General features: G+C 58.5%; 2 protein-coding genes across 5 annotated transcripts; one reads left to right on the forward strand and one right to left on the reverse strand.

The window, feature by feature from the left end:
* Window positions 1-3,774: 3,774 nt before the first annotated feature.
* DBN1 (drebrin 1) lies at window positions 3,775-18,223 on the forward strand. 3 transcript variants are annotated; one of them, XM_060006765.1, is made up of 15 exons: window positions 3,775-4,155; window positions 8,699-8,754; window positions 9,334-9,446; window positions 9,627-9,701; window positions 9,781-9,927; window positions 10,067-10,144; window positions 10,382-10,533; window positions 10,619-10,682; window positions 13,926-13,985; window positions 14,074-14,197; window positions 14,982-15,119; window positions 15,463-15,633; window positions 16,018-16,697; window positions 17,010-17,112; window positions 17,292-18,223. In XM_060006765.1, exons 1-15 carry the CDS (start codon window positions 4,070-4,072, stop codon window positions 17,360-17,362), a joined length of 2,118 nt encoding a protein of 705 aa, XP_059862748.1. In that variant the 5' UTR covers window positions 3,775-4,069; the 3' UTR covers window positions 17,363-18,223. The 3 variants fall into 3 exon arrangements, with proteins under 3 accessions (XP_059862748.1, XP_059862749.1, XP_059862750.1); XM_060006767.1 differs by lacking the exon at window positions 3,775-4,155 and adding an exon at window positions 7,736-7,751 and having other exon boundaries at window positions 17,292-18,221; XM_060006766.1 differs by lacking the exon at window positions 14,982-15,119 and having other exon boundaries at window positions 3,787-4,155; window positions 17,292-18,222.
* A 347-nt stretch (window positions 18,224-18,570) lies between these two features.
* Window positions 18,571-27,580, reverse strand: PRR7 (proline rich 7, synaptic). 2 transcript variants are annotated; one of them, XM_060006768.1, is made up of 3 exons: window positions 27,415-27,580; window positions 19,269-19,922; window positions 18,571-19,045 (listed from the first exon to the last, which is right to left on the reverse strand). In XM_060006768.1, the coding sequence occupies exons 2-3, from the start codon at window positions 19,678-19,680 to the stop codon at window positions 18,648-18,650; spliced, it is 810 nt and encodes a 269-aa protein (XP_059862751.1). In that variant the 5' UTR covers window positions 19,681-19,922; window positions 27,415-27,580; the 3' UTR covers window positions 18,571-18,647. The 2 variants fall into 2 exon arrangements, with proteins under 2 accessions (XP_059862751.1, XP_059862752.1); XM_060006769.1 differs by lacking the exon at window positions 27,415-27,580 and adding an exon at window positions 24,644-24,684.
* Window positions 27,581-27,820: the final 240 nt, after the last annotated feature.

Raw genomic sequence — 27,820 nt, forward strand, 5'->3', positions numbered from 1 at the left:
ATCTGTCTCATTTAACTTAAAAGGTTAATGGCTTCAGACATAGCAGGATCCAGTACCCATGGATGTATATCAGGAGTCTCTGAGCCCCCGGGTCGCTGTCCGCACCCCCCACCCCCAGATCTCCCCCCACCTCCATTTCTCAGTTCTGCTTTTCTCAGTGCTGGCTTTATTCTCAGGCAACTCTCCCCATTATTAGCAAAGATGCCCCTCAGCCAGCTCCAGGCCCACATCCAGTGGGGCCAGCTCAGGGCTGGCTCCCATTGGACTGACTTGGGTCATGTGTCCATTCCTGAAGCAGTCACTGGTTCTGACCCACTGGCCTGAATCACATGCTCCCCTCTGGAGCCTGCAGTGGAAAATCAACTGGAAGACGGGCAGGGATGCCTGACCATGGACATCCACTGCACTGGGCAGACATCCTGCTCTCCACGCCTAGGATCCCTGCCCCCTGACTCCTTCCCTAGACCCCACAGCTGTAGCCTCAGGAGCTACCACCAAATTCCAGGCCAGCCCCTGGATGCAAAAATGGGGGTGCTAGAAGGGGAAGCAGGGAGGGTGTGTGCTATGCTGAAATGATGCAGGACAGACTGGGGTTCCCATACAGATTTTGCCACTCACCAGCTGTGTATTACAGGGCGAGTAACTGCCCCTCTCTGAACCTCGGTTTTCCCAGCCGTGAAATAGTAATAATGGCCAACGTGTCAATAGCACCTACTATGTGCAGTTGCCATTTTAAGCATTTTCTAGATACTTTTTAAAAATCCTCAAACAGGGTCTTCCCTGGTGGCGCAGTGGTTGAGAATCCACCTGCCAATGCAGGGACATGGGTTCGAGCCCCAGTCTGGGACGATCCCACATGCCACGGAGCAACTAAGCCCATACTCCACAACTACTGAATCTGCACTCTAGAGCCCGTGAGCCACAACTACTGAGCCTGTGTGCCACAACTACTGAAGCTCGCACGCCTAGAGCCCGTGCTCCACAATGAGAGAAGCCACCACAATGAGAAGCCCGCGCACTGCAACAAAGAGTAGCCCCCCCACCCCGCTCACCGCAACTAGAGAAAGCCCATGCGCAGCAACAAAGACCCAGCACATCCAAAAATAAATAAATAAAATAAACAAATTAAAAAAAAAACCTCCTCAAACAGACCTTATGAGGTGGGTACCATCATTATCATCCCCATTTTATAGTGAGACAAGAAAGGCCAAGCAGAGTCTAAAGTCACACGGTAGTCTGTGCAGCTCAGGAGCAGAGCTAAGTGGTGAAAGTGGCTGGCCCCATGCCAGGGGCAAGACCTGGAAAGTGCTGGGAGCATTGTAATGATGAGAGGGCAAATTCTGAAGGTGTGCTTGGTAGGAACTTGCAGAGGGAGGGTGAGGGCAGAGAAGGCTCCACCAGCTGGTGCTGAAAAAGTCCTGAAACCTACATGTCAGCCTTGAAGCCTTCTCTGAGAGGTGTGGGGGAGTGCAGAGCAGGAAGGTGGGCGTGGGAGGGCGGGGCTGCAAGGAGGAAGGGGAAGAGGTTCTTGCTTCCTAAGCCTTCATCCAGTCATATCTTATCCTCACAACATGTTGTCAAAGAGGAAACTCAGAGAGGGAAAGCATTTTCCTCAAGGTCACACAGCAAGTGACCAGCTTCTGGATCTGAATCCTCTCTCTTTCTTGGCTTTTCCACTCTGGGGACCCAGAAGCCATTGGACTAGGCTCCCAGTGCTGAGGGGGTGAGGGGCAGGGAGGAGCTGGAGATCTAGGAGTGGGAGAGACTTGAAGGGTGATCAGTGCTGGGAGTGGTAGACATGAAAGCCTGGTGGGAGGGCCTCCAAGGAGGCACCCAGCACCCACCCACCAAGGCTGAGTGTGTGGGTTTCAGGGGCAGCAGGTAGCTGATGGGAGGCAGATTTGCAGAAGAGGTAGTGATCATTGGTCACCCTGCTCCCACCGGTTGAGGAAACTGAGGACTACAACAGGGCCACTGAACTTGGCAATTTAGTGGTCTCTGGTGACCTTGGCCAGAGCAGTGCCAGGGAAATGCGGGAAGGAGACAGACTACAGATGTACAAATTATAGGATGATAATGATGTGGAGGGGTGAAGGGTAGGCTCCAAGGAGGGTGAGCAGGGAAACTTCTTGCTCCCCTGAAAATAGAGAAAACTGGGCATGGGGCATATGGGGACTCTGTACTATCTTTGTAATTTTTCTGTGAATTTCAAACTGTTCTAAAATTAAGTTTGTTTAAAAATATAGATGGCAAAGAGGTAAGAGTGGGTGTGGCTGGAGTTTGTAGGTGGCTGGGGGGAAGTAGGAATTTGAGGAAGGGAGAGCATGCAGGTAGGGCTTCTGTTTTTTGGATGTGAAATTGAGTGAGCAGGAGGCTGGGGAGGGGGCTTCGGGATGGGGAGATGAAAGGCATTCTGGGCTGGGAAAAGTCAAAGGAAGCAGGAAGGGACGAGGCTGGAGATCCCTCTACCTACCGCTCCCAGGCACCCCTCAGCCCTGCTGTGGGGTCTTCCTCCCTCCCCGGAAATCCTACTGACTCTGCCTGGGACTTGCTCCAAGTGGGGGCCGTGGAGAAACCAGGGGTCCATGGGCATAGTGGACGCAGAGAGTTCCCATGAAATGTATTGAGTTTTAAGAGGTTCTTCCCACCCCAAAGTGCTGGGACCCACTGCTGGAGATCAGTGCACACACTGCTCTCCTCCTCTTGGCCCAGCTGGTTACCCAACTCAGAACTCAGAGGCCCAGCCCCACCACCTCCCAGATTGGACCAGGTAAAGTTTGCTCAGGTTCTGTCACCTCCTCTGGGAAGACAGGGGTGGGAGGCTTTGTAGGTGGTGGTAAAGGCTTCTGAGAGCTGCAGAGGGTTTCAGGATTCCAGCTCAGACAGGAGCAGAGATGCTCCAGGAGGCCCTGGCAGTGGTGTCCACTTCCCCTCGAGGGACTCCTCTTAGGCCCCAGTGTTTTCTGTGTTCAGAGCTTTGGGAAATTAAGGTGCCAGGAAGCTGGCCCTGGAGTGTCCTTGGAGGAGCCCTGCCCTGAGAGTCTGGGGTTAGATTCCTCTGGGAGGCCTGAGGCTTGGGAGAGAAGGCAAAGGATCTCCTAGTCTAGCCCCACCTGAGAGGACTCAGGGGGCAGCTGGTAAGGGAGGGGTGCTCAGCATAGGGTAGGGCAGGGATGGGGTAGAGGTTGGCAATGTTGGGGTAAGGAGCTGAGAATGGTCTAGGAGGCAGGGATGGAGGGGTGTGGTTGGGAACAGGGATCAGAATGGGAATAGGGTAGGTTGGAAAGAGGAGGGTGCAGCTAGGGATGGGGTCTGATGAATGGGTAGTGGGTGTGTGCTAAGCATGGGGTTGGGAGTGGGGCTGGAGCTGGGAGGGGAAAGGAATGGGCTGGATTTGGAGATGAAGACAGCAGTGGACAGTAATGGGGATGGACTAGGAATGGGCCTTTCAGAGGTGGGGATGGGCTGCAGATGGGCCAGGGGTGGCTGGCACGGGAATTGGGTTGGGGCTGGAGGTTGGGATGGACCAGTGATAGGGGTGAAGCTGGGTGGAGATAAATTAAGGACGGAGTGGGGCTGGGCCGGATTGGAATGGAGTGGATTTGGGATTGGGACCGGGAGCTGGGAAGGAGAGGGATGAAGCTGGGCCTGGATAGGGATTGGAGAGGTGGGGACGGGGCTAGGTTTGTGGCTGGGGACACCACAGGTGAGAATTTGGGACACGGGAAGAATGGACCCGTGCAGATGGGTATACCCGCCCGGGCGCGGGGTGCAGGGACTGACGGCGAGGGGCGTGGGGGCGCCCCGGGGCAGGCCGGGAAGGGGGGGCGGGCCTCCCCCCGGCCGGGTCGGGGCGGCGCTAGGACCGAGCGCGCGGAGTGAGCGAGCCGGGCGGAGCCAGCGCCCCCCGCCCCCCGCCGGCCGGCTCCCCTCCCCCGGCCGCTGGCTCGCTCGGCTCGCAACGCTGCAGAGGCTCCGAGGCGGCGGCGGCGCGGCGACTCCCTCTTTCCCTCCCTCCTTCTCCGTCCGTCCGTGCGTCTGTCCGTTCGGCCTCGGTCCGGCCCGCAGCATGGCCGGCGTCAGCTTCAGCGGCCACCGCCTGGAGCTGCTGGCGGCGTACGAGGAGGTGATTCGGGAGGAGAGCGCGGCCGACTGGTGAGCCCCCGCCCCCGCCCCCCAGCCCCTTTGTCCCCGCGCTGCCGCGCCTTTGTTTCCACCCGGCCCAGTCGCCCCGCAGCCGGGAGGGAGGGGGAGACCCCGAAATGGTGCAGCGGCCCGGGAGGGCCAGGGAGGGGCTGCTTTTGTGCGCGCCGGGGGAGGGGCCGGGCCGGGCCAGGCGGGGCACCGGCGGGCCCCAAGCGCCCGGAGGCGGCCCCAGCCGCGCGGTGGGAACGGTGGCCGGACGCGGGCTGGAGAGACGCAGGGTCCAGATGTGTGGCCCGGGGCCTCCCGGCCTTGTGGAAGCCCATCGCCCGCCCCCTCCCCTTTGCCTCGGGCCGGGCGGACAGGTGTGCATGGGCGGCCAAGGGCACCTTTGCCACCTTTGAGCGGGCGAGAACGGGGCAGGGACCGAGCTAGCAGAGCCAGCGCAGCCTACCCGGCCGAACCCGGCCCCGGCCACAGCACAAAGGAAAGCTAGGGCGGGGGAGGAGCAGAGCGGGCTGGGGGCCGGGGCGCCCCGCCCACCGGGGGGCCTCTCGGAGTTGGGGTGTGATGGAAAGACGTTCATTGCCACAGGGCCACCGCCAAGTGACTCCTGTTCCCCTGAGGGGTCGAGGAGGAGGCAAGGATAAGTGCTCTCCTCGATGCCAAGGGGATTGCAGGGAGTAGGCAGCTGGGCTGGGACATGCCAAAGGAACTGAACTGCCTGCCTAGGGAGCCAGGTGGGGTCCCTGGGAGGAAGCCCCCAGGCGCACCACTCTGCAGGGAGTTCCCAGAGAAGGATGAGGGGGTGAGTGGATCCACTGAGCCCCTAGCCCGGTGGCCCAGGGGCAAGGGGCTCTCAGCTCCTCTGTGGGGGAGGAGCTGGGCTGCCCTCTCCTCCCTCCCCAGCTGTTGTCTCCCCCTAGGCTGTGGGAGGGGTTGGACCACCTGCTCTGGGACTGGAGTCCCCAGGGTGGCAGGAAAGCCAGGGGGTTTCACACTGCCCCATTCAGGAATCATCATCCTCCCAAGATACTCTTCTCCTGGGGCAGATGCCCATTCTGTTCCCTAGGGCTCTTCTCCCCTTGGCAGGCAGGAAACACAAAGTGAAGGCAGGTCTGAGGGACCTCACTTGGGATGGCCTCACCCTCATGCTGGGAGGACACTGACCTGGGGGCTGGAGGAGGGGACAAGATGGCCAGGCATCCATGCCACAGTACTGCAGCACTGGCGGGCGGCCAGGCCTGGAGGGATGGACGCGGGAGACAAGCAAGCTCTCGTGTCCTGCGGGTCAGTCATAGGAGAGGCCAGCACAGGCTAAGCGGGCAAGCGGCCCATCCGTTGTCCCAGCCCTGCCCCATGGGGACTGAGATCATGGGAGGAGTTCAGGGCAAGTGGCCGGCTTGGCCTGGTGGAGGAGCTGGCCTTGGGATATGGGCCATGCCTGGAGAGAGGCACAGCCCACCTTGGAACCCTTGCCCTCCAGTCCGGGGGTGCTGCCTGCCACCACCCCGTTTACCCCTACCTTCCCAAAGGCAGAGCTCCCACAGCCACTGCTGGCCCACATCCTGCTCAGCAGAGGCCTGGGCTCCCACCACCCAGCAGCATCCATGTGGCCAAAGTGAGTTATTCATCACTGGCGTGCCTCACCCCTCCCCCACCCCAATCTGCGTTGTGTGTGGGACACACACAGATGTACACATGCACCGTCATACATACATACATTTGCTTACTCCCAAGGGCCCAGATAAACATTTGGTAGAAAGGATGTGAGGATCAACCTGCAGAAGGGGACATCAGGGTCCCCAGCACCTAGCACAGAACCAGGGGTACAGTGGAGTCTCAAGACTCAGGGGCAGACCCTGTACTCAGAGGCTGGAGGAGGGCGTCTTGGGTAAAATTGCTGTCTGGGCAAACGGGGCTTGGCACTTCCCTCCCTTACCTTGCCTCTGAGTGGGGAGTAGGGGTGGGGGAGTTCACTCCTAGGTGGCTCACTCTGAAATGGACCGCTGCCCTGATGCTGGCAGCAGGGGACCCAGGAAGTCAGACTGTGTAGTGAAAAGAACTAGTGTTGTCCTGGATGTGATCCGACTCGCTATACATAGCCACACCAAGTCTCTGCTCCTCTCTGGTCCTCTTGAAAAGAGGAAAAGGGGATTGGGCTCAACCATACCTGGGATACCCAAGGCCCTTCCAGTTCTGATATCCTGAGAGTGTGATTGTCCTGAAGAATCCACCTGCCCTGAGCCCCCCATCCTCAGCTGACCCCAGGATCTCCCTGGAGCTGCTACATTCAGCTCCCACCTCACACCAGTCCACTTTCTCTGGCCGAGATGGTCCCACCTTCACGAAGCTTATAGTTCAGGACAGTGTCTGTCTCCAGGGGTTGGAGGTGGTGTAGATTCCTGCCCCCCTCCATCCTGATTCCTTGCAGTTTCACCAGCTCCCACCCACCCAAGGCTCAGGCCACCTCGAATGTGTTTGAGAAGCACTGGTGGTCTAGTGAGATCTGGGGCAGGCTCAGGTGCCTCTTCCTGTCCCTGCTGGAGTGTGGTAAGCACTTTGGGGAGGTGCAGCGCAGGGCAGGGCTTCATGGGAGCTGGCATTGGGTCCCTGAGAGATTTCAGTCAGGGATGGGCATGGGTGGAGAAACAGGTCTGGCCTCCCTGTGAAGGGAACCACATATGCAGAGGCTCCAGGTTGGGAAACATCCAGAACTGTGCTGGGAATCAGGGAGCCATCCAATGTGACCCGAGTGTATGGTATGGATACGGAGGTCTGGCTGGAAAGGCAGGTGGGCGGAGCTCAGGGTTGAAGGCCTGCTGAAACCTTTGAACTTAGCTATGGTTTCCACCAGGTAAGGGCCAGGGCTGCAGCAGGAAAGGTGGCTGCAGGTGGGTAGGCAAGGAGTAAAGAATGGAAGGGGCAGGTTCCTGGGAGGAGCCAGGGTCCCTCAGAGAGCCTAGGAGAGGCTGACAAGTCACCCCAGGGAGGTGTGATGGCCAGAGCAGTGTCTGGGAACCAGGGTCTTGGAGTTCTGCCTCAGTTTCTCATCTGTGGAATGGAGAAGGGAAGACCCTGCTTCTCTAAGGGCCTTTTGTTCCCAGTGGTGGGTTTAGGGCAGCCAGACAGGTGGTGGGACAGCTGTGTTGAGAAGCAGCTGCCAGGACTGTAGCCTGGGCAACAGTTGGACCAGGAGCTCCCGGCCCCACAGCCCACCTGTGTCCCTTTCAGGAGGGAGGGATCCCGAGAAGCAGGGGGCTGGGGGCCCATTTGGCTCTGGCAGTGACTTGTGCTGACCTCATGGGGCTGGGCCTGGACCAGGCCCTCCCTGCTCCCTCCTTGCTCCGCCCTCCACCCTCCTCCCTCTCTCCCTTCCTCCCTCTTCTCTCCTCCCTCTTTCCTTCCCTCCCATTTCCCTTGCTCCTTCATTTTCTCTTCATCCCTTCACTTCCCTCCCTTCTCTTGTCTTCTCTGTCTGCCTCCTCTCCCTGCTCGCTTTCTCTTCTGCATCTCCCTGGTGCTCCTGCTTCCTCCCCTCCTAGCCCCCTACCTTGGCAGTAAGGAAAGGGGAGCTTGGGAGAGGGGCTGAGCCTCCTGCACCTCCGGTACATGACCTTTATTTCTGGCCCCAAGCCTGTCCTCCAAGTGGGTCCTGGGGAGGAGCTATCTCTGTCTTCCCTTCTGTGAAATGGATGCTGTGCCACTGCTACCTGTGAAGAAAAAGCTAGGGAGGAGGAGGAAGGAGGAAGGCTGCTAGGTCAGCTTTCTGCCAAAGCTGAGAGGGAAGGCAAGGCCAGCAGTCCCAAGAGGCCAGAGCCTCAGCTAGGGCGGAGGAGGCCTAGGGCTGGAAGGCCAGGAGAGCACATTCACCCAGGGGCCAGAGTCCAGGCAGGAGTGACCATGGTGACCTCATCCCCATTTCAGAGAGACTGAGATTGAGACTGAGGGCGTGTCCCCTTGGGGTCCTTTGTGTTCAGGAGAATGCAGCTGGGGTGGGCCAGTCGCGTGCCAATTGCTGGGTTGCCATAGTTACCAGGGGATGCCCAGAGCTGAACAGCACCAGGTTCTCTCTCCCCATCCCCCTCGGTGTGGGGGGAGGGGCAGTGGGTACCGAGGCACGCGCCAGGTAGGTTCCTGGCAACGGCCAATGGGGATGAGGAGCGGTAGCCAGGGAACGGTAACCAAGGAACCGTCGCCTTGGAATCTCCATCTCACACCGCTGGCTGAGTTGCAGGCTGCTAGGGCCAGGGCTCCGAGGACGCAACACACTGGCTCACTGGAAGCAAGCGACTGGGCAGCGATTTCTTCCCCACTGCCTGCTCCCCACCTGACCCAGGCCTCCCTCCATCAGATCCCAGACTGTCCCCCACTGGGTTCCAGCCTGAAATGGTGCTTAGCCATTGTTGTCATGGTGACAAGGCTTAAGTGCTGGGCTGGAACCCCCCTCCTGTCCTGCCCCCTCTGTATCCCTCCTCTCCCCGAGAGCCGTCTCCACCCAAAATTGGCTGCCTGGGCCCTGCCAGTTCTCCCAGCCACCCCTCCCTCTCCCCAGGGCTCTGTACACATATGAGGATGGCTCAGATGACCTCAAGCTTGCAGCGTCAGGAGGTAAGAATTCCAGCCATTCCTTTGCCTTCCTCTCCGCTCGCCCCTCCGGTTGTTTTCTTCCCCACCCGCCTGGCTCCAGGCCACCTCGCTGCCTTCATCCAGCAGACCCACACTTGTCTGGCCAAGTGTCCTTCCTGTGGTTATCCCTAAGATCCCCAGGGTGGGGAGGGAGGGAGACTTGTTTCCTGTTTGATTATGAGAAGACTGAGCCTCAGAGAGGGAGAGTGACTTGCCCGAAGTCACACAGCTAGACGGGAATGGGCCTGGCAGGGATGGCCTACATCACCCCACTTTCTTGAGAGCCCTAAAAGGTTTTATTTTACCTCAGTGGGTGCCAGCCCCGCGTGAGACTTGATGTGTGAAGAACACTTCCTCAGTTCTTCCCCAAGGTCCTGGGGGATTCAGAGCCAAAGCTCACACCTGCCTGCTGCCTCTTTCACACCAACACAGAACTCTGGGACTTCCAGATCTCTGGCGGTGCCTGCAGAGCCCACAAGAAGAGTCTTTGCTTTGGGTTCCAGGCCCTTTGTGGGGGAGGGATTCAGGAGATGGTGCCTGACACCCTCCTGATTCCCCCAGATGGGGGCTTGCAGGAGCTCTCTGGCCACTTTGAGAACCAGAAGGTGATGTATGGCTTCTGCAGCGTCAAGGACTCCCAGGCTGCTCTGCCGAAATACGTGCTCATCAACTGGGTATGCAGCTATGGGCTGGGGAAGGGAGCCGAAGGCCCAAGAACGGTTATCCTCCATCCCACTCCACTCACTGACACTGCTGGAGAGAACCCCACTAGTCCCGGGAAGAGAGCCCTGGGCCTCAGCCTGCCGCCAACTCTTGTCCTTTCCCGACACCCCCTTTCGCTGGGTACTTTGCAGGTTGGCGAAGATGTGCCTGATGCCCGCAAATGTGCTTGTGCCAGCCACGTGGCTAAGGTGGCCGAGTTCTTCCAGGTGCGAGCAGGGTCAGGGCTTATGGGGGCGGTGATGGGAGGGAGCCCTGCCGCCTGAACACGCCTTCTTCCTGCTGCAGGGCGTCGATGTGATCGTGAACGCCAGCAGTGTGGAAGACATAGATGCGGGCGCCATCGGGCAGCGGCTCTCCAACGGGCTGGCACGGCTTTCCAGCCCCGTGCTGCACCGACTGCGGCTGCGTGAGGATGAGAACGCTGAGCCGGTGGTCAGTGTGCGCCCCGGGCAGGCTGGCCCTGCCCAGGGCTCCGCCGTCCGGTTCCTCTCAGTCCTCACCCTTTGCGTGTGGGGGCTCCTGAGCACTCGGCCTGTGGGCTGCGCTCACGCCAGGCCGCTTGACTCTGCAGGGCACCACCTATCAGAAGACCGACGCAGCTGTGGAGATGAAGCGGATTAACCGCGAGCAGTTCTGGGAGCAGGCCAAGGTGTGGACCCTGACCCCGGCCTGCAGGCTGAGCTGCCACTCCCTGTCCTAACCCCATGGGGTAGCTCTGCCTTCTCTCCCTAAGGGCCTCGCTTGCACAGCATGGGCCATCCTACGTGCTTCCCCTACTGAAAGAGCGAGCCCCTGAGTTCTCAGAACCCTGGGTTGGGGATGGGCTGGAGGGCTGGGGCGGGCCCCAGGCTCAGGGCCTGCACTGCCTTGGCACGGGGTGCTGCAGAAGGAGGAAGAGCTGAGGAAGGAGGAGGAGCGGAAGAAGGCTCTGGATGAGAGACTCCGGTTTGAGCAAGAGCGGATGGAGCAGGAGCGGCAGGAGCAGGAGGAGCGGGAGCGGCGCTACCGGGAGCGGGAGCAGCAGATCGAGGAGCACAGGTGCGCCCCGCCCCGCCCCCGGGGTGCTGGGCCGTGGGCCCCACGTGGGCCCATCCTGAAGGCTTGCCTGCACCTCTCATTCCAGGAGGAAACAACAGACTTTAGAAGCAGAGGAGGCCAAGAGGCGGTTGAAGGAGCAGTCTATCTTTGTAAGTTCTTAGTCGGGGTTCCTGTCTCCTGCCCAGGGAAGCGAGGATGGTCCTCGTGTTCCTGCGCCTCTTGCGGGGGGAGTAAGTGTCTTGGGGACAGTGCTGGGCATTCTGGGTACCGCTGCATGGGCATGGGGTAGCATGCAGTGTCAGGCCTGGTACCCGATCATGTGAGGCTCTGTTCCCTGGCTGTGGAAAGAGACCTCCTTGGAGAAGCTAATACTCTAGACCGAAAGAGAAAATCTACCTTGACCCAGACCCTCACTGACCAGGCTCCTCCTGCCCCCGCCCAGCAGGGCCTGAGGGGCTCGAGGTGGATTAGACATGCTTCCTGCACTTATATGGGGCTCGAGGCCTGGTCCCCACGGCAAGAATACTGCAGAGCCATTGAATGGATCTGGGCTGGAGTTCTGAGCATCTACATACAAGTGTGTGTAGTGTCTCTTTGAGAACAGGTACTTGTTCCAGGGGTGCTGGCTGAACCTCCAAACACTGGGATGGCCCATAGGGTCATCATGATTGACCCCTTCAAAATCACAGTGGAGTCAAATCTTCATGCTTTGAATTGAATTTTATACTTGAGAAATAGTTAAGATCATTCAAAGCTGAGCATGGTAGAGTTTAGGACAGGAGGTGGGCAGTAGTCATCTGGACTGGGACTGTGTTGGGTAGCCGTTGGGCCATGGGGACGCAGACAGACTCCAAGGTCACACCCACAGGAGGCTGGGAGGGAGCTGGCAGGACAGCCCTGCCGGCACTGGCATTAATGGCTGTCATAGGTCATTCCACTCACGTTAGCCCCTGGGGGTGGAGAGGACGTGTGGTTAGTAAGCTGCAGCCTCATTCATTCAGCAAACCCTTGCCACCTGCCATGTGCCAGTGTGAGAAACATGGTGGAGAACAAGATGAACAAGGCTTTTTTACAATTAATTGATTAATTAGTTTATTTTTAATTGTGGCAAAGTGTACATAACATAAAACGTACCATCTTTACCATTTTTCAGTGTACAGTTCCGTGGTGTTAAGTGTATTTATATTGTACAGCCATCACCACTGTTTATCTCCGGAATTTTCTTCATCTTCCCATACTGAATCTCTGTACCCATTAAACACTAACTCCCCACTGCCCCCTCCCCCAGCCCCTGGCAACTGCTTTCTGCTTTCTGTGTTTAAGAATGTGACTACTCAAAGTACCTTGTATGAATGGAATCACACCGTTATTTTACCTTTTGTGACTGGCTTATTTCATTTAGCATAACATCTTCAAGGTTTATCCATGTGTCAGAATGTCTTTTCTTTTGAAAGCTGTTAATATTCCACTGTATATGTATACCAGATTTTGTTCATCCATTCAGAGCAATTTCTTTTCGAAAAAGCTTATTTTTATGGAAAATTTCACATACGTACACAAAAGTAGAAAGAATAGTATAGTGAACCCACTGAACTGATTGCTCATCTTCACCAATTACCAGTGTTTCAGGCAAAGGCTTACAGTGTCACATCATTATTTTATAGTCTCATCTGGCCCTTCAAGTGTGGCTCATGTGACAGTGACAGTAGGTGTTTTAGCAGGTCACTGTGGTTACCCTGCAACTTCAGGTCCTCTGAGGGAATTCCTACATGAGAAACTTTGGAATTTACAAGTGCTTTATATTGGCTTAAGGGGCTATTCTGCTTTCTCTCTTCTGATAAGAATTGCATTCCTTATGTGAGTTCCCTTTTTGCCTGGGATGCCGGGGAGCTTCCATTTATCTGAAGATGCTCAGGCATAGCAATGCTATTGACCTTTATGGTTAGTGCATTGATGTCTCTCTCCAACCCCAAGCTCTAATTTGTTTCAGTGTTTTTTTCACAGTGTTATGTAGTTAAGGTTTTTGTGGTAAGCTGCCTCTGGTCCTTTTTTTGAACAAGGCAGAGGAACCTAGCAAGGTTATACTAGGCAGGGGCAGCGTAACAGCAAAGGCTGGTGGGATGTACATTTTGGGGGGAAGGCAAGGAGCCTTCCCCAATGACTGGAGCCCGCTGGGAAATTTGGGAGGAGAGAGCAAGGTCAGAGGAGGAGTTTAGACTTCATTCTGGAAGACACAAAGTGGCAGTTGGGGTGACAACCCTCTTGAGGCTTTTGGTGTGATGAGTTCAACTGAGGAAACAGGTATGAACTGAACCTTGGGCTGGCCACTCACACACATAAGTGAGTTCTTATCCTGTATTACACACAGAGGGTGGGGAGATGATCCAGAAACAGGAAATTATGACGCAGTGTAATCTGTGGTGTATGCCTGGAACACCTCATGGGGACCCAGGGAAGGAAATGACCTGAATGGGCCAGGGACCCCTTCCCAAGGAGGCAGTGCCCAAGCTGAGGCCGGAAGCAGGAAGAGCTGGACCTGGGGTGGGGGTCGGGTACTTGGGGAGAGAGATTCGTCTCCCATGCCAAGGCACGGAGGTGGGAAGTTGTATGCATGTTCCAGGAACTGCGACTACATCATGCTGAGGACTTTATGCCTACATCTCACAGGGTGTGGGCGAGTCAGGGTGGGAGGGGAGCGTTGTGAGAGGTGATGGACTAGATCAGGCAGGGAGAAGGGAACATGGGCCAAGCAAAGGGGCCCCACCTACCTTTATTCCTGTGGTTGCAATCTCAAAACAGCGAGTGAAGTGGGCATGTGAAGGGCAGTAGGGAGTGGTGGGGACTGTGGTGAACTGGACAACACACACCCTGTGGGCTGCTACAGTGCAGCTCTAGTCGATGGCTGCTTTGGGACACGCTGGCCTGTGTTGCCAGGGCTTCTGGCATTTCAAGAGAAACTGGAGACCCTGATCTCAGTAAGAAAACCTGATTTTTAAGTGATGGCGACTAATTAACATTTTGAAAAGATCCTTTCAGGTCTGTAGAGAAGAAATGGGGGGAAAGAGAACAAGGAGGCAGGGGACTAATGAAGAAACCTCAGTCGTGATACCAAGATCCACGCAGCAGTGATGGAGGTGTGGTTGGCTAGGTGCTGGGGTAGGAGGTTCGAGAAAAGTTAGCTGCAAATCAGGGAGTGCTCCTGGGTGTCCTGGGGTGCCCAGGGGCCTGTCTGGACTGGAGATGAGGTGGCTGAGGACCTTGCAGATAGAAGGTGCTGTGTGACTGGGTCGTGAAAGTGGTTCCAGATAGTGGAGGAAACATAGGGGCTGTAAGAAAGCCAAGAGCTCTTGTGGGAGTGGGGTGCTCAGAACACTTTCCCTTTTGGTTTCCAGGGTGACCAGCGGGATGAGGAGGAAGAGACCCAGATGAAGAAGTCAGAATCAGAGGTAGAGGTGAGAGCCAGGGGGACCAGACATCTGAGTTTGGTAGGGCTGCCTCAGTCGGGCCCCGCCTGGCCTGACCCTTTCCATGTGCCCCCAGGAGGCAGCAGCCATTATTGCCCAGCGACCTGATAACCCACGGGAGTTCTTTAAGCAGCAGGAAAGAGTTGCATCGGCCTCCGCAGGCAGCTGTGATGTGCCCTCACCCTTCAACCACCGACCAGGTAGTCCCAGCTCCCACCCCCACCCAGTCCCCACTCCTCAGGTTTTGGCCTTGAGCCTCTTTGGGACCTTTCTTGGAAGGGAAACCTTGCCCAAGGACCCCTTGGAGAAGGCAAGGCCAGTCATTGAGTGTGCTTCCACCCGCCACCTCCAGGTGGCAGGGCTGAGAAGGGCTCGGGCAGGGTCAGTGTTGGGCCTGGGCTGAGCAATGGGCTGTGCTCGAGCCATCTGGGCATTTCACACAAGGGCTAAGGCATCCCCCTGGCTGCAAGGAGTAGCCCTGCTGGGGTTGAACTAGGTCTTATCTGAAGGCCTGTGGGTGCATGGGGAGTGGGCTCTTTCCCTGGTCCTGAGTTTGAGCAGCCTGGAGCCTGTACCCAGGGTTCCCTGTTTGGATTCTCCCTGTGCAGCTTCCACCTCTCCTTGAAGCCCCCTTCCGCTCCCTGTCTGCTGGTCTGTTTGCCCCTTCTGTGTGCTTGGCTCTGGGCTAGGGTTCCAGGGGTGGGGCAGGCTGATCCGAGGGGTGGGGCAGGCTGTTCCGAGGCGTGGGCTGCCCTGAGGCTGGTTGCACTGTGGCGTATCAGGCTCTTTGCTGTGTGTGGCTGGTGTGGTGGAGTCATCTGTTGGCTTGAGGCTCTGGCCCAGCTTGGCTGAATGTGCGCCCTGGCTGAAGGCAGCTTGGACATCCAGGGCCAGCTTGGGGGTGGATGAGGCCTCGGGGTGGGGGTGGGGGAGACTGACCCTCTCTTGTCCTCTGTCTCTCTCTCTGTCTGTCTCTCTTGGCAGGTCGTCCGTACTGCCCTTTCATAAAGGCATCGGACAGTGGGCCTTCCTCCTCCTCCTCTTCCTCCTCCTCCCCTCCACGGACTCCCTTTCCCTATATCACCTGTCACCGCACCCCAAACCTCTCTTCCTCCCTCCCATGTAGGTAGCAGACCCCAGGCCTCCGTGGGGGGGGTAAGGAGGGCCCCCCGCTTCCCAGCAGCCCCCCTAACCTCACTCCCCCAGCCTGACTGCTGACCTCTGGTGTTTGTCCCCAGAGCAGGTACCGCCTGCCTCTTTCCCCTGGCCCTGAAGGGACACTGACCCTTAGGGGCCTGGCTTATAGGGTCTGGAGCTGTGGTCTGGCCCCTGGGGGGCCTGGGGAGCTCCCAGCCCCGACCCAGACTCTAGAGAGGAGGGGCTGGTCAGGCCCCAAGGTGGACAATCCTGGTTCCACCTGGCTCCCTGGCCCTTACTGACCAGCCTAGGGGTTTTTGTTCCACAGGCAGCCACCTGGACAGCCACCGGAGGATGGTGCCTACCCCCATCCCTGCCCGGAGCCCATCTGACTCCAGCATGGCCTCTACCCCTGTCACTGAGCAGATCGAGCGGGCCCTGGATGAGGTCACGTCCTCGCAGCCTCCACCACTGCCACCACCACCCCCAGCAGCCCAAGGTGTGTGAACGACCCTAGCCCCTGGGCTGGGAACGCCAAATGGCCATGGTAACAACCCCCCAGGGATCTGGGCCAGACTGTACTGCCCTGGAAGTGGCTGGGGCAGCGAGGAGCCCTGGTCAGACCTGCCCTCTCTGAACCTCAGTGTCTCCCTGGAGTGGGGATTGCGCCTTCCTCCCAGGGCTGCTGAGAGGTTGAAAGACACTAGGTAAAGGGGCAGTGGGGACCAGTGGGTGCTAGAAGGCACTCTGCATGGAAGTCTTAGTGGAGGCCTTCTTTCCTGGACTCCTCAGTGGGTGGGCAGGGTACTGTAGGGTGCCTGCCCAGGGCCTGCATCCTTTCCTGGGAGCTGATCACATGTCTCCTCCATCTGTGCTTTGACAGAGACCCAGGAACCCAGCCCCAGCCTGGATAGTGAAGAGACCAGCAAGGAAGCCAGAGCAGCAGACCCTCAGGCCTGGGCCAGCCCCCTGGAGGAGTCCCCTCAGGCACCAGAGCCTCCCCAGGGCCAAGGCAGCCCCACAGAGGACTTGATGTTCATGGCGTCTACAGAGGAGGCAGTCCTGGCTGCCTCTCTAGAGCCTGCCATGGCTGGAGCCTCTGCAGCTGACACCCCAGCAGCTGATGCCATTGAAACCGACGCTGCCGCTGCTGACACCAGTGTTGCCAACACCGTCACCCCTGCCACTGCCAGCCTCATTGACCTATGGCCTGGCAATGGGGAAGGGGCCTCCGTACCCCAGGCTGAGCCTAGGGCCCCCACACCACCCTCAGGTGCCGAAGTCACTCTGGCAGAAGTGCCCCTGCTGGACGAGGTGGCTCAGGAGCCACTGCCGCCGGCTGGTGAAGGCAGTGCCAACCTTCTCAATTTTGATGAGCTGCCTGAGCCACCAGCCACCTTCTGTGACCCAGGGGAGGAAGTAGAAGGGGAGCCTCTGGCTGCCCCCCAGGCTCCAACTCTGCCCTCAGCTCTAGAGGAGCTGGATCAGGAGCCGGAGCCGGAGCTGGAGCCAGAGCCCCAGCTGCTGACCAATGGCGAGACCACCCAGAAGGAGGGGACCCAGGTGGGGCTGGGGCTGCCTAATGGGAGGGGAAGTGGTCAGGGCTGGAGCAGGGGGCTGACCCTGCCTTCCTTAGGCTTGCAGCAGTACCCTGCCCCCTTTCTCTGTGACCCACATTGTTCGGGGGTGGGGGGGAAGCTGTATTTCATTCCCCCTCCCTGGGCCAGCTCTGCTTTTATTCCCAAGGCGGGCATCTGTGTTTGCCTGGCAACCGCTGATAGAATCGCTGGTTGCAGGGGAAACGTGCTCAGGCCTGGTAGGTCAGCCCTAGTCCTGCTGGGTGGGACCCAGTGACATGGACCTTTTCTCCTACAGGCCAGTGAGGGGTATTTCAGCCAATCACAGGAGGAGGAGTTTGCCCAATCGGAAGAGCTGTGTGCAAAGGCTCCACCTCCTATGTTCTACAACAAGCCTCCAGGTAGTACTGGGATGGGTGATGGAGAAGAATTTGGGTGGCGGTGCTGTGTTCAAGTGTGGACAGGCAGCGCCCCCCCTCCCCCCCACACACAGCTGGCACAGCTCCCCAGGGTTGGGAGGGACACAGGCATGGATCTGCTGGGCCATCTCCTTAACTCCCCTCCCTTCCCTACACCATAGAAATCGACATCACCTGCTGGGATGCAGACCCGGTACCAGAAGAGGAGGAGGGCTTCGAGGGTGGCGACTAGCGGTGATGCTTGCCCTCAGGCTGCCCTCGCCAAGGCCGCCCACCTGCGCTGGCCTCTGGCCAGACGGCCCGCAGTGCCTGCACTTGCAGCAGCTCCGCCTGGCACCCACTCTGGATTCCGGCCCTGGCCGGGGACTTGGCCGCTTCCCTACCCACAGGGCCCTACTTTTACAGCTTTTCTCTCTTTTTTAAAGTTGATAGGAGACTTGTACAGTTGACTGGTTTTCCTCCCGTTGGTAGTTGAGATGCTGTTGCAAATTCCACCCCCTTCCCACCCGGTCCAGATTGTAGCTCTTAGTCCTCCCTGCTCACTCAGCTGGCCGGGGTGGAGGCCTCACCCTGCTTGGGGCCTGGCGTGGGGGGAAGTTCTGGTGGGAAAATGTTCCCCCCCCCTCTTTTCCTAGTTTTCTGTTTCTTGGAAAAATATCACTTTGTATTCTCTGTCCAGGGCTTCAGATATTTTGCACGAATTTTAAAACATGGCAATAAATGGCTCGTGGGCTCTGGTTCCCTGGGACCCGCCCCCCTCCCCCCTTCTCTTGACCCCTCCCAACCTGGTCCGAAGGAAGTAGCAGGCCCAGCTGGGGCCTCTCAGCTTCCTGGCCCTTTCCTGCCCCCTCCTGCTGGGCAGGTCCCAGGCTGGAGGCCCTAGGCGTGATTCAGGTCAGGGCTATGGGTGGCCCCTTTCCATCTCCTCCCTCTTTGCTTGGGTTCCTTTTTCACGTTCAGTAACTGTTTTTTGGAAAGCACAAACTTCTGTAACAGGTCGTGCTCATGTCTGTTAATAAAGAAATCCAGATCCCTTTGGGCCTGCTGCTCCGGGCCTCCAGGGGCTGATCTGGGGTGGACTGCCTGCCACGACCCCATTCCCAACTCTTCCCACTTCCAAGGCAGCAGGGGGCGCCCTCGCCAAGACCTCAAGGGCAAGGAAGGTGGGGTATGAGGCTCCCTGGGGAACCGACCAGTGGTTTGAAGCAGGCAGACCTCAGGTTTAGTTCTACACCCTCAGGCCGGTTTGTAGCTGAAAGGCGCAACAAGGTTCGGTCCCGATAAGGCCGGGCACACCTGGCCGCCAGAACCTTGGGTGCAAGCAGTGGGTGCCCCCTCCGCTTGTACCAAACCAGATCACACACCTTTATTATCCTCAAAATGTAACAAACGGGGTAAGAAATCCCTCCCTCCCGCCCCGCCCCCCACCCCCACCTCCGCAGTCCAAGGGAAGCGTTTAAAAAGCCCCGCAATCAGGCCAGGAGTCCGCGGGTGGGGCCCGGGACGCCGGGCGCCCTCTATACGGCTGTAGTCCTCCCGAACAAGGGGATGGAGACCGGCAGGCGCCAAGCTCCGTGCTCCAGTGGCTCTCGGCTGCTGAGCTCTGAGTCGGTCCAGCTGGGGAAGACCCGACGGCTGCGGTCCGCCTGCAGGCAGAGCGCAGGGCAGGGCGGCGCGGGCCGCGGGGCACTGGGCAGGTGCAGCGCCGACGTGTAGCCCCGGTCCAGGAAGAGCGGCTTGTAGCTGGGCGGCGGCTGCTCCTGTTTCTCCGCGCTGTCGCGGCGGCTCAGAAAGGGCGTGACAATCTTCCGATACAGGCCGCGCGTGTCCGTGAGCACCTCGCTGTAGGGCGGCGGCGGCTCGGCCATCAGCACCGCCTCTTCGTAGCACGGTGGCTTGGACGTGTCCGATTCCGCTGCGAAGTGGGAAGCGGTCCGAGGACGTGAGGCTCTCCGTCCTCAGCCTCCCGCAGAGGCCTTGGCCAGCCGCCAACCCCAGACCCAGCCCGCTCCCTCCTCCTAGCTTCTCAAGGAGGCTGTCCTGTGGAAGCCCCGCGGGTAAGCAGCGAGCCCGCCCCCTGACGAGGCCTCGCCCACCCTAGTGACCCAGGCTGCCCTCTGGTGGAGGTCGGTACTTACCTTGGCGCGGGTAGCTCCACGGCCGCGGCGGTACTGATAGGTGCTGCGGCGGTGGGTGCGGAAGCGCGTGGTGGTGTGCGTGCGGGTGCGCGTGCGGCTGCGCGGGCCCGTGGTGCAGCATCGGGTGCACGTGCACGTGCTGGTGGGCGTGCGCCGGCGCCTCGAGACGGCCGCGGTGAGGTGGTGGCGGGGGCGCCAGGCCGGGGGGGCTCCCGGCCTGGCTGCCCTCGAGCTCAAGGGGCTCCAGCTCAAGCGCGCGCAGATTCTGCTCACGCAGCCGCTCCTCCTGGCGCCGTTTGAGGCGGCGGCGCAGGAAGCTGCAGAAGCAGCAGAGTAGGACGATGAGACCCCAGATGAGCCAGAAACCGGCAAAGCACGTGAGGAACGTGTAGGTGCCCTGGGACATAACCATGGCGGCGGCGCGGGCGGCGGGTCCTCGGTTGTTTCACTGGACAATGGGCTCCTCGACGTGGCCCCGGGCCCGCGCCAAGCTCCCAGATGCCTCCAGCGTCACTCGGGGACCCGCGGCCGGGGGCTGCCCGCAGCTGGGTTCAAGTCGTGCGCGCGCACGCAGGGGGCAGCAGCAGCGGCGCCCGCTCCTTCCCATGGCGCCGACAGGCACGCTGGCGGGCCTCACCCGGGGCCGCGCGGGACCTGTGGGACAGACACAGGGCGCGGTGAAGGCGTGCTGTAGCCCCGGACGACTTCCCTGCCCGCGCCGGTGCCCTGCGCAATCCCGGGGAAGCCTCCTCTACGGAACCTCCGCACTCCGCGGGGGCCCGGTGACGTCACCTGGATGACGTCACGCTCAGAGGTTTCCCCCGTAGGGCTTTCCCGTATCTGAGACCCGGCTGCCGCCGCCTCCCAGCCGAGGTGACTCCAGGCAGGCCAGCAGGGGGCGCGCGAATGCCAGGTTCGACCTCAGTGCGAACGGAGATTCGCCATCCGCATCCCCGGGGTGCACGGTACCCCAGCTCCGAAAGGGCTCGAGAGGCCCATAGGCAGACTCCCAGGGCGCCGAAGGGGAGCCATGACGCAGTTGTTTTGCGGCGGAGAAAAGGTGGTCCACCTCCTAGGCCCCACAAGCAGCCCGCCGGTGCCCAGCTTCAGCCCTATGCATACACACCTGGCAGCCCCTGGCGCCCTAGGCCTTGTATCCGCTCCCAACCCTGGATGTCCAAAGCGTGTAACATTCCGGACCGCACCGCGGCTTCCTGCTTGTCTCAGCTCTTGTAGGGGGCGATCGGGCGGCTGGTTCCCGCGGCTACTGCGTGCTACCAGCCTTTGTCTGAGCCCAACGCGCCGCCGAGCGTGGGCCGTTCCCTCTTTTCCTTTACTCTAGGCGCCTCCGCTCGCTGAATCCCAGCTCCGTCTCCGCTTCCTCAGCCTCCTACCCATGCGCAGCCCCACTTGGCCCTGCCCTTCTAGCTCCAGGCCGCCATGTCTCTTCCCCCAATTCCTTTCCCTCTCTGCAGAGGGTAGGAAAATTAGCTCAAGTAATCGGTACCACCTGGTTCCACATCACTCCAGATGGGCACCTCTAGTTCCATTTCCTCTCCACAGCCAGGGTTGAGAGGGGAACCTTGCATCCTAAGAGGTATGTAGGAGGGAGCCCTAACTGAGGAGGGACAGGCGACTGTTCACCACTCCCTCAGAACAGGAATGACCCCTTCCTGACTGCCTTATACCCAGGGGCTTTCACATACAACCCTTTGGGGTAACAAATTATTCCTGTTTTACAGATTTTACACAATTAGCTGTGTGGATGGCAGTTGACGGTTCCATAATTTGAACCCAAGCCTGGCCACAAAACCCTAGCCTGGGGTGGGAAAGTGCTGCTGCTTGAGCTACTTTGTGGGTCTCTTCCAGGAGCCCCATGGACCCCCCATCCTCAGCATGCCCAACCAAGGCACACATGCATTCAGCTCTGGGGGCCACAGTGAGCCTGAGCCCCAAGCTGGGGACCCCACATTAAGTTGACTTAGACTGGTCTGAGAGCAAGCTGGGGGGAAGCCAGGCCACACAGGCCACCCCACACTTCTCCCCCAGATGGCTCCTTTCTGACTCCGTGACTGCTTTGTGCCATGTGCCATTGGTGCCCGTGCCAGTCCCTTTCTCCTGGGCCTGTGTTCCAGAACACACAATGGCAGGAACAATAGCTCCACCCGCCCCCTCGACAACCCCACCATGAGGCTGCCATGGTGACGCAGCCCAGATAAAAACACGATGCTGCCAGTCACTGGGAGTTAATTAAATCTGTTATTCTCCTTTTCCTGAGCCCACAGGAATTTTCAGGAGTGCTCTGAGGAAGCTGGCCCTAACTAGGGGGCTCCTTGGCCTGCAAAGTAGGAACAGCTCTGGGTCAGGAAAGCACTTCTGGGGCTGGAGGTGATGGAGTTTAGCGGAATTAGAAATAAAAATACCTGCCAAGGATTGTCTACTGTGTGAAGCCTCATTCTAGGCCCCTTCCATGCAGAGTAATCTAATGCAATCTTCAACACCACCTTCTCACTGGGGGTCATGCCCATTTGATGGATGAGACAGTCTTAGAGAAGGAAGTGACTTGCCCTGGGTCACACAGCTAATAAGGGGAAGAGCTAGGATTTAGCCTGAGTGTGAATCCAAAGTCTGTGTTGAAACACTTTCCCCTAAGTGATGAGTGAGATGTAAATAAATGCACGTGAGCACTCAGTACAGGAGATTTGGCAGTCGTGGGGACACTGGCCAGGCTGGCCAGCCTGTAGCCAAAACGCGCCTTCCTACTCCTTCCCACCAAAACTTGGTGCTTCTGGCAACCAGTCCTCAGCCCAACAGTGGGAAAGGCTACAGGGTGAAGGAGAGATGGAATGGCAGCTCTAGGGTTAACACGGAACAAAGGACAGGGACTGTGCCCTGAGGGGTCCAGCTCAGCTCGCTGGGCATTAGGAGGATTGGGACAGGCCACACCCAAGACCCACTGGGTGCCACTGTCGCCTCTCAGCCTGTCTCATCTATCAAGTGGGCATGACCCCCAGTGAGAAGGCAGTGTTGAAGATCACATAAGATTCTGTGTGGAAGGGGCCCAGAACAAGGCCTGACACACAGTAGACAAGCCTTGGTGGGTATTTTTATTTCTAATTTAGCTAAACTCCAGCTGAGAGGCAGGAACTATTGCTGAATTTTACAGACTTGGCCTCTGTGGGTCTGAGAGAGGAAGTCTGCTTAAGGTCTCACAGCTGAGCTGGCCCTCTGACCCCCACACAGGGCTGGTCCATAGGAGTTGCTCAGTAATATCTCATCTAACCCACAGTAGTTGCCCAATATATAAATGTCAAGGAATTAATTCAGGCTTTTCCAAGTGCTCTTCCTGACCAAGCCAAGCTTCTCAAAGCCTTTCCAAAGGGCTGTTCCTTTATCCCTTCACACCTGTGCATGCTCCTGTCCGGGTCTGGGGCGCCCTTCAAACTCAGACCCTGCCTCTTGCTCACAGCTACTCACCTTCCCCATCCCCTTCAGACGCATGCCTGGTCCCTAGTAAATACCAACTCCAACTGTGTGCTGGGAGCGGAGCCTTTGGCCAGATTCATCCTTAAGTCTGCCGTTTTATGATTTGTTTTCTGTTTGTTTCCTTATTCTCTTTTCTTACCTTTTTGCGGGTTATTTGGACGTTTTTCAGGATTCCATCTTGGTTTATTTGTGGAGTTTGTGAGTATATCACTTTGTAGGGTTTTCTTAGGCCACACACTCACTGGGAGCACAGCAGGGGATGGGAGTGAGAGCTGGAGGGTGACATGTTGTCTCAGTTTCCTCGTCAGTGGCCGTGGAGAAGAGTGAGCTAATCCATACAAAGGGCTTGGAGATGCCCAACAAACATGAGCACTGCTGTCCACAGTTTCAGAGCTGGGGGTGCAGAGGTGTGTGCCCACGGGCTGGATGCCACAGAGAGTTCTCAGTCACCCTATAAACTAGGTGAGCATTCTGCCCATTTGACAGATGAGAACACTTGGCTCAGAGAGATTAAATGACCCCCAAGGTCACACAGATCTCTTACTCTAGGGCCTGGTGCACTGCTGTGGGCACCTCCCACATTACTCCTCTGTATGGAGAACCCCGGCCCCCTAACCTTAGACCCCAAAGATCTGCTGCTGGCTCTTTTATCTCAGCAAAGGGCCCACCGTTTTCACCATCTGCCAAATCCTGTTGTTTTTAACCCTCAGTATAGTGTGTCTTCATCTGTCCACTTCCTTTTGTCCCCCCACCGCAGCTGGCTGGGTCAGGTCACTGTCATCTCTCACCTGGGCCCCCATTACCGTGCTTGCTACCACTCTCTCTACTTCCACGCTGTGCTTCTGCCTGGCCTGCCACTCTCCACACTGTCCATTTCCCCCTGGCCTGCTCCTGAACCCAGGTGCTACACAGCCTCGCTGCTCTCGCCCCAGCGCGTGCTCCTCAGCCTCACCTGTTACCTCCCTGGACGTGTCAGCCTCCAGCTACCTCACCCTGCAGGGCTGGATGAGAAGTCCAACGATATCAATCACAGTGTTCTGTAGTGGCCTGTGTCCAACACGAGGGCTGCATCTGCCTTGATCATCTGGCATACGGTAGCTCAAAAACCACTTGTTGAAGGAGTAACTGGAGGTGTCCAGTTACCTGTTTGGTCTTTTAGCTGTCTGACAAGGAATACCTCAAGAGCTAGGTCTGCATCTAGTTCATTCCTGGGAAATGTTGGCCATTCACCAAAATGTCACTGAGAAAGCAGCTCTCAGCCCTCACAGGGAGGTTTGTAAGCAAGCTGAGGATGCATACGTCTATGTGAATAAAAGGAAAAGTCTACGTGGAGATGTGTACCAGGGGCTCTGGAGTGGAAAGAAGGAATCCCAGGCAACAGGGGCTCTGGGTCACAAGGGGAAGCTGTGGATGTGACACCAGAGTTGCTGGTCAAGTGAAGGAATAGGCATTCAGGCCGGGGGACAGAGGAGAGAAGGAGGAGAGTATGGTGTGTGGAATGAGGGTGGGGTAGGAAAGGTGACCGCTCACCTGTCCTGCGTGCCCTGCACGTGCCAAGCCCCCTGCTAACCTCTCTAGATTCATTACCTCAGCGAGGAGGGAGCTGCTGCCATCCCCACTCTACAGGCAGGGAGGGAGCTGGGGCCAGTACAGGCCCACATAGCCTGTGGGCTTATGAAATCCAGGGGACTGTAAAGCCCACTGTCCTGGCAGGAAGGCCATTTTAGGGAGGCATTGGTGACATTTTTACACTCCTCCCACACCAAGACAAATGAACTGAAACCAGAGAGAGATGATGGCAACTGTCCCAGCTGCCACAGTCGGCCAGGCGCGGAGCTGGCCAGAACCTCATTTCCAGCGAGGCCAAGGTACTGGCTTGACACCCTCACCTGCAGGCAGCATCTCTGTGATCCAACCTCAGCACAATGCCAGGAACCCAGGGCTTGCGAAACTGCAAACAGGACAACAGAGATTGGGGCCCTAGTGGGTTGGTGTCTACTGTACTCAGATCTGCCCCTCCAAGGGAGTTGGCCACACCTCGGGGGTTGTGGGGGGGGGGGAGCGGAGGTGATTGTACCCTCTTTTGAGGGGCAGCCTGGTGAACACGCAGAGCACTGAGCAGGGAGCCCTGGGTTCAAATCCTGCTTATACCCTGCCCAGGCTGTGTAATCCCATCCCAGCTATTCCCACGCCTGAGCTGAAGTTTCTTCACCTGTATGACAGAGACGATGAGACCTGCCTGGCAGTGCCAAGGTAGGAGCAGAACTGATGGGGGATGTGAAAATACACCAGCATATACAGCTGCACTTGACAAACCAAATGCCAGCACCTTGCAGCCTCAAGAGGCTCAACTGTGGAAACTGGCCCATGGAACTACATCTACACAAGCCTGGAGATGGTCTAGCAAAAATTGCCATCACTTTCCCTTGGACTAGAGATCTCAGCCTTGTGACTCTCAGCCTTGACACAGTTCATGGACATGTTTTGTTGGCCCATAATCATTTTTTAAAAATATGATTAGTTGCCAAGATTTAAAAACCAGGAGATTTTACATACATTTCTGGGTCAACTTGAAAACTGGACAACCTTGTCATACCAAGTCCACATTCTCAGATGGTGACACAGACTGCAGCTGATTAGTGCCCTAGTCCACCTGGGCCTTGGAGGCATTTGGGTTTCTAACCCCTGAGCTAGACTGAGCACCCACAGGGGCCAGCAGTGCATGGGCCCATCATTGCTAAATTCCTTCTGCTACAGCCAGGGCTGCAAGCTGACCAGGCCACAGAGCCCACAAACCAAGGAATAGGGCCTTGGGGGTTTCCCAAGGGACTGAGGTAGCCCTCACTGCTCAGCTTCCCTCAGAGAGAGAAAATGGAAGGGGGGAGGAAAGGAGGCAACCCAGCCATAGCACGGTCCTACAGAGCATCTGGGGGCAAGAATCTGGCTGATTTTGCTGGAAGAAGGAAAGGTGTGCCAAGGCCTAAAAGACATAGGGAATTTCCTCACTGGAGGAATGCAGAAGAAGGTTAAGAATGCTCCTCTAGAAGGCTCTACAGTTCTTTTCTGCCTGGCTCACAAGAGATAGTATGTAGCAATACCATAGCAAAGAGGCGCCATGCCAGCAGAGAAACCTGCACTGGAAACCTAGCTCCACCACTTATTAGTTGTGCAACCTTGGTTAAGTCATTTTACCTCCCTGAGCCTTGGAGTCATCATCTCTAAAATGGGGATAATAAACTTACCTTGCACAATGTTGTAAGGACTAGGAGATCATGGATGCAGAGTGCTCAGCACAGGTCTCACACAGCAGGAACAGAATGAAAGGAGCCTGTGAGTAATTCCAAAGGCACTCCTGCCTGTGGGAGACTCAGGCCTGACTTAGGATACCACCCATCTAAGGGCATCTATGTCAAGGCCTCACATGCCCAGGTAATGGTCACCTCTGGTACCCAGGAGACCTCCCTGGATGGGAAAGGAAACCCAAGGGTGGTTGTGGTCACTGGGATGTTGGGTCCAAGGCCTGCGGTTGGGGCTGGCATCTGCTGAGTCAGGCCCGGGAGAGATGGCAGGAGGGCCATTTCTCTCCCCCAGCAAGCTATCCACTGAGGGGAGGTTGGGAGGGGAGCCAGAGGTCATTTCCTCTGACTCAGCGGCCATTCTCTCAGAGGAGCTCCCCTGGAAGATAGGACATCTCCATGTGGCGCTGGCCTGCCTGCCGGCCAACCTGCATGCCACCCAGCACAGTCTAGGCTTTGTGCTCAGACAAGAAAGGGACACTTGTGATCCAGACAGGGGGTCGGGTGCTTCTATTTGGCCTGGGATTCAGCTTCCCTGGGTCAGCAGTGTCCTTTCCTCTGCTACTGCCCACGCTCCTTCCACCCCTTCCCGGAGAATGGTGGCTTGAGAAGAGGAGCAGAGACCCACCGCGGGCCCAAGCCACGGTTTGGCTCATGCTCTGGCCGTGAGGAGGAGGGATGCGAGCGTCTTTCATCTCCCCTGGTAGGGACCATCACCTTTGGGGCACCCAACTCGGGTCAGGCCATTTCGCTGGCGGGGAGTGGTGGTGGTGGGGTTTGGGTTTGGGATGACGGGCACAGACCCCGGACCCATGCCTCCTCCTCCCGTGGCTGGCCCAGGGGCTGGCCCGCCCCCACGTTTGCTGCCACCCCAGGAGCCCTGCTGCGACGACTGCAGCCACGTGGGAGCCAGCTCCTGCCCACGGGGCCGCTCGCCCCCCACCCCCACCCTCGACGGCTGTGGAGGCAGGAACACCCAGACGGGCCAGAGGGTCGAAGTTCCCCCCACCGTGAGAGGGAGAGTCCCCCGGGGCTTCGGCCCCTCGTGGGGGCGGGGATAGGGGGTCGCCGCCCTGCAGCCGCGTTGCCGGGGAGCGCAACCCGGTTGCTGTGGCAACCGTTTCCAAGCGAACCGGCGGCGGCTTGCGCCCTGCTCCCGCTTCTTGGCTCACTGGCGCCTTCCCTCTCTCTCCCTGCCTCCCTCCCTTCCTCCGGTGTGGGCTGGGGGAGGGGCCGGCCGGGGCGGGGGTCCGGGGCGGCGACCCGGGGCCAGGGCGCGGAGCCGCCCGCGGGGAGGGGCTTAGCCCCGGGATCATCTTCCGCCCGCGCTCCGGACCCGACCGGCCCGCCACCGCGGTACTCACGGGCCCAGGCATCCTCCTCGAGCTCGTCCTCCTGGCTCGGGGCGAGCGGCACGGGCCCCGCGGACAGAGCCCGCGACCCGGGGGAGGCGGCGGCGGCCCCAGGGAACGGACTGTGGCAGCGAAGGCGGCTCCGAGAGCTGGGCTGGAGCCGCGGGGCGCGCGCACGGGCGCGTACACGGCGCGTACCGAGCCCGGCGTGCGCGCGCGCGGCCGCCGGCAGAGGGCCCCCACCCCCAGTCAGTCGCCGCCGAGGATGCTGTCCCGGGAGCGAAAGGCTGAGGACCCGGCACCCACCTGCCGCACCGAGACTCGGCAGGCAGGGCGCCGGGTTCACCCTGCACAGGGAATGCCCACGCCACGCCGCACAGCTCCTGGCAACAGGCTGTCCGGACCCGGCAGACGCTAG

This window comes from Delphinus delphis, chromosome 3 (genome assembly GCF_949987515.2).
Source record: "Delphinus delphis chromosome 3, mDelDel1.2, whole genome shotgun sequence".
In the NCBI taxonomy this organism is placed as follows: domain Eukaryota; kingdom Metazoa; phylum Chordata; class Mammalia; order Artiodactyla; family Delphinidae; genus Delphinus; species Delphinus delphis.

Bases quoted from the DNA above. Each gene is read 5' to 3' on its own strand.
- DBN1 (XM_060006765.1), top strand. From the start codon at position 4,070: ATGGCCGGCGTCAGCTTCAGCGGCCACCGCCTGGAGCTGCTGGCGGCG. The intron at 4,156-8,698 runs GTGAGCCCCCGC...CCCTCTCCCCAG, and splicing joins GAGGAGAGCGCGGCCGACTG to GGCTCTGTACACATATGAGG. The intron at 9,702-9,780 runs GTGCGAGCAGGG...TTCCTGCTGCAG, and splicing joins AGGTGGCCGAGTTCTTCCAG to GGCGTCGATGTGATCGTGAA.
- PRR7 (XM_060006768.1), bottom strand. From the start codon at position 19,680: ATGGTTATGTCCCAGGGCACCTACACGTTCCTCACGTGCTTTGCCGGT. The intron at 19,046-19,268 runs GTAAGTACCGAC...CCCACTTCGCAG, and splicing joins GTGGAGCTACCCGCGCCAAG to CGGAATCGGACACGTCCAAG.